At 39.3% G+C, this 3682-nt stretch overlaps 2 protein-coding genes across 2 annotated transcripts; one reads left to right on the forward strand and one right to left on the reverse strand.

The window, feature by feature from the left end:
* Nucleotides 1–420: 420 nt before the first annotated feature.
* Rpn7 (regulatory particle non-ATPase 7) lies at nucleotides 421–1801 on the forward strand. Its single transcript, XM_065236035.1, has 2 exons — nucleotides 421–443; nucleotides 507–1801. Exon 2 carries the CDS (start codon nucleotides 536–538, stop codon nucleotides 1703–1705), a length of 1170 nt encoding a protein of 389 aa, XP_065092107.1. The 5' UTR covers nucleotides 421–443; nucleotides 507–535; the 3' UTR covers nucleotides 1706–1801.
* Nucleotides 1802–2168: 367 nt separating this feature from the next.
* LOC135712941 (protein FAM50 homolog) lies at nucleotides 2169–3475 on the reverse strand. The gene is made up of 3 exons (XM_065236039.1): nucleotides 3396–3475; nucleotides 2417–3331; nucleotides 2169–2355 (listed from the first exon to the last, which is right to left on the reverse strand). The coding sequence occupies exons 2-3, from the start codon at nucleotides 3274–3276 to the stop codon at nucleotides 2172–2174; spliced, it is 1044 nt and encodes a 347-aa protein (XP_065092111.1). The 5' UTR covers nucleotides 3277–3331; nucleotides 3396–3475; the 3' UTR covers nucleotides 2169–2171.
* Between the last annotated feature and the right edge of the window lie 207 nt (nucleotides 3476–3682).

The raw sequence follows: 3682 nt of genomic DNA on the forward strand, positions 1-3682 counted from the left end.
ATTCTGTATTTCGTTTCGAACGAAATTCTCATACAAAAAATAATTTTTTTGTATGAGAATTTCGTTCGAAACGAAATACAGAATAGGGGTGATAGTGTAGTACTATAAGTAGAATTTCGACTAAAATGGGGTACACTTATAGATGTACTTGAGACCAATAGGCTTGTCACGTAGTGAGCCAATTTAAAATCGTTAGTTTCCACCGGTTTGTAATATTACACAATCGAATGACCTCTGTGGAGCTGTTTGGCTTTGGATGTAATATTCAACAACTTTTTTTCTGTGTGTACCTTGATTTTATTAATTGTACGTATCCTCCATATTTTTAGCATTGGACTATCAAGGCTGGCAACATAACAAAACTAAACTATCATCAGTGTTCGGATGACATTGCTTATTTTCGTGAGATTTGCAAACAGACGAGTTGCAGTTTTCAATTTTAGGTAAAGTTTTTCAAATAACATTCATTGCAAACATTTTGGATAGTCTCCAACCTAATATTGCAGATCGTCAGGCTCAACATCGAACTTCAAATATGCCGATCGAAAACCTTGAAGAACAGGGTCTGGAAAAGAACCCAAAATTGGAGCTTGCTCAAATCAAGTTTTTGCTGAGTCTGCCGGAACATAACCAGGACAAGGCACTAGCGGAAAAACTGATGGCTGCCATCAAGGCGGACAACATGGCTTCGTGGTACGAGGAAGTATGCAAAGATTTGGCATGGACGGTCGATCAAAAGCTACTGGCCGATATGAAGGAAGTTAACCGGAAGAAGCTGGAAGAGTTGGATGCTGTTATTGATGATGCTGAGAAAAACCTTGGCGAGATGGAAGTGAGGGAGGCTAATCTGAAAAAGTCCGAGTTCTTGTGCCGAATTGGCGATAAGGAAGGGTCTATTTCGGCATTCAGGAAGACCTATGACAAGACTGTTTCACTCGGACATAGGTTGGACATAGTTTTCCATAACATTCGTATTGGCCTGTTCTATTTGGATCACGATTTGATCACAAGGAATATCGAGAAGGCGAAAACCTTGATCGAGGAAGGTGGTGATTGGGATCGCCGTAATCGGCTCAAGGTTTACCAAGGTGCATACTGTGTAGCGATCCGGGATTTCAAGGCTGCTGCAAATTTCTTCTTGGACACTGTGAGCACTTTTACCAGCTATGAGCTGATGGATTATGCTTCGTTTGTGCGCTACACTGTTTATGTGAGCATGATAAGCCTTCCGCGCAATGAGCTAAGAGATAAGGTAGTTAAGGGATCCGAAATACAGGAAGTGCTGCATCAACTGTCGGACGTGAAGGATTATCTATTCTCGTTGTACAATTGTCATTATTCTGACTTTTTCAAAAATCTCGCGCTTGTTGAAACATTTCTTCGGAAGGATGTGCTTTTCCATCCTCATTATCGGTTCTACGTCCGAGAGATGAGAATTCTTGCCTACACTCAGCTGTTGGAGTCGTACCGCTCGCTTACCTTGCAGTACATGGCGGACGCATTCGGAGTTAACGTGGATTACATCGATGCTGAGTTGTCGAGATTCATCGCTGCTGGCCGTTTGCACTGTAAAGTAGACCGTGTGGGAGGAATCGTTGAAACTAATCGTCCAGATAGCAAGAACTGGCAGTATCAGGCCACCATCAAGCAAGGCGATATTTTGCTGAACCGTGTGCAGAAGCTCAGTAGAGTCATCAATATTTAGAAAGGCTGAAATTGCACACTTATCTTTATACAATTAATCGCTACTCATTGTATTCTTAATTTGAAATAAACTTTCTTGTATGTACTTGTGATTAAAGTTTAATCATGAAGAATATGCATTAAAAAAATTTGGAATATAGAATTATTCAAACCGAACAATGAATAAATTATTAGTTCGTAAGTAAAATGACAGATTCTCTTTGTCGATTTTCTCTTTGCATCCCCACAGTTATGTATATACATTTAAAGCTATTTTCAACACACAGTTCGATAAAAGAAGCAATACGGCAATTAGGTAAGAAACGATTATGTTGCTAAGTTATTCAATGAAGAGAATCGATCAATTGTTACTTCGGACCTAATTCATTGTCCGGCTTGTATTAATTGGACTGTGAACAACACAATAAGGATATCGTTGCATGATTAACATTAAAGTGATTTAAAATTAGTTTAGCATTTATTTAGAATTATTTCTTACACTTGTCTTTAATAGTATATTTATCGTACACTTTTGTTGGATCGTACGGTTCCCATCGGGATGCGGGAAAAATGTGCTTATTTCTCTCGTACCACGATCGCAGTAATACTTTACCGGCGTGAGATTCTTCCTTCTCTACGGTGGCATCGCTTATCATACGAATGTCGTCTTTACTGTAAAAGTGAAAACGGTTGTATGTTACTCAAATCAGTGCAATTTAATTCTAATACATACACATCAAAATTGAACAAAGGACCACTTTTACCACGGGCTTTCGTGACGATGAAATCGTAGAAGGTGTAATGATGAGGAAGGATCAAATCTTCCTTTACGTACATCAGCTGATCTGCCATCACCGTCTTCAGTTCACTGAACTCTTTACGTAGCATTTCAAGACATTTCTGTAAAAATTGGTAAATTGAATTACCCTTCTTCATTGTGACACATTTTCTATGTCCGGATCCATCCCAATAGCTGAAGGTGATGGAAATCTCCTGATCTTTAAGTGTTGCTTGTTTCATGGCCCATTCCTGGCGGAGTTCCTCCCTTAATTTGTTATCCGTTTCCTCACGTTCTCTATCCGGCAAAAATGAAGTATCTACATCAGGGTTTTTCTTAATTTTCTTAATTCGTGGTTCACCGTCTTCCTCGGTTTGCCACTTTCGAGGCTTGATATCCAGAGGTTTCTCTTGTTCTTCATCCGCTTCTTCTTCTTCGTCCTCCTCAGGGTTGAAGGAGAGTGCTTGAATTTGTTTCCTTTGCCGGTCCTTTTCTGCTTGCTTGGCTTCCAAAGCTTTGAGTTTCTCACGGTCTTTTTCCTCCTTTTTCTGGGCAAGTTTTTTCTCACGTTCTCGGACTATGTCCTCCTGTTTCTGTTTCATCTCATCAAGCGTGACCAGACCAATGGTCGAGGTCTTGAGCTGCTGCTCCACGGCATCATAATGAGTAGCAAACTTGTTTTCAATGTTACTGACTTTTAAATCTTCCTCTATTTTCTTTTTACGGAATTCAATTTCCTGCTGAGCTATCTCGCGTTTCTTCATCAGCTGCATAGCACGGCCACCCTCACTGGCAGCTCCCTTATAGTAAGCCATCGTGAATATTCCGTAGCTGGATCCAGAAACAATCAATTAAAATATTATCCTCCACCTGAAAACAGTGATGTGTCGTTGAATAATCGTTTTGTGTTAACCTAATTTGTAATTTAACCAACCTAAAACAGGTGAAGCCTTGTACTGCACTTGCACAGTAAACGAAATATATAGTATGTTAAAAATTCTTAGATATTCCGTGATTATTCAAAGAATTTCGAGCACGCACAGGTAAATCACGACGTAAATATTACGAAAATTGTATGTCAAAACTTCTACAAAACATTAGGGTATAGTACAACTTCGTCATATAGAACCCATTTCTGTCATACACCTTAAATTCAATTAACACAATCAGCTACCTACATAAAACATGTATGCTTCAAATTGTTTGCTCGCGAGTTAAATT

Source organism: Ochlerotatus camptorhynchus, unplaced genomic scaffold (assembly GCF_037179485.1).
Source record: "Ochlerotatus camptorhynchus isolate MF236.1 unplaced genomic scaffold, CSIRO-AGI_Acam_v1.1 ptg000521l, whole genome shotgun sequence".
In the NCBI taxonomy this organism is placed as follows: domain Eukaryota; kingdom Metazoa; phylum Arthropoda; class Insecta; order Diptera; family Culicidae; genus Ochlerotatus; species Ochlerotatus camptorhynchus.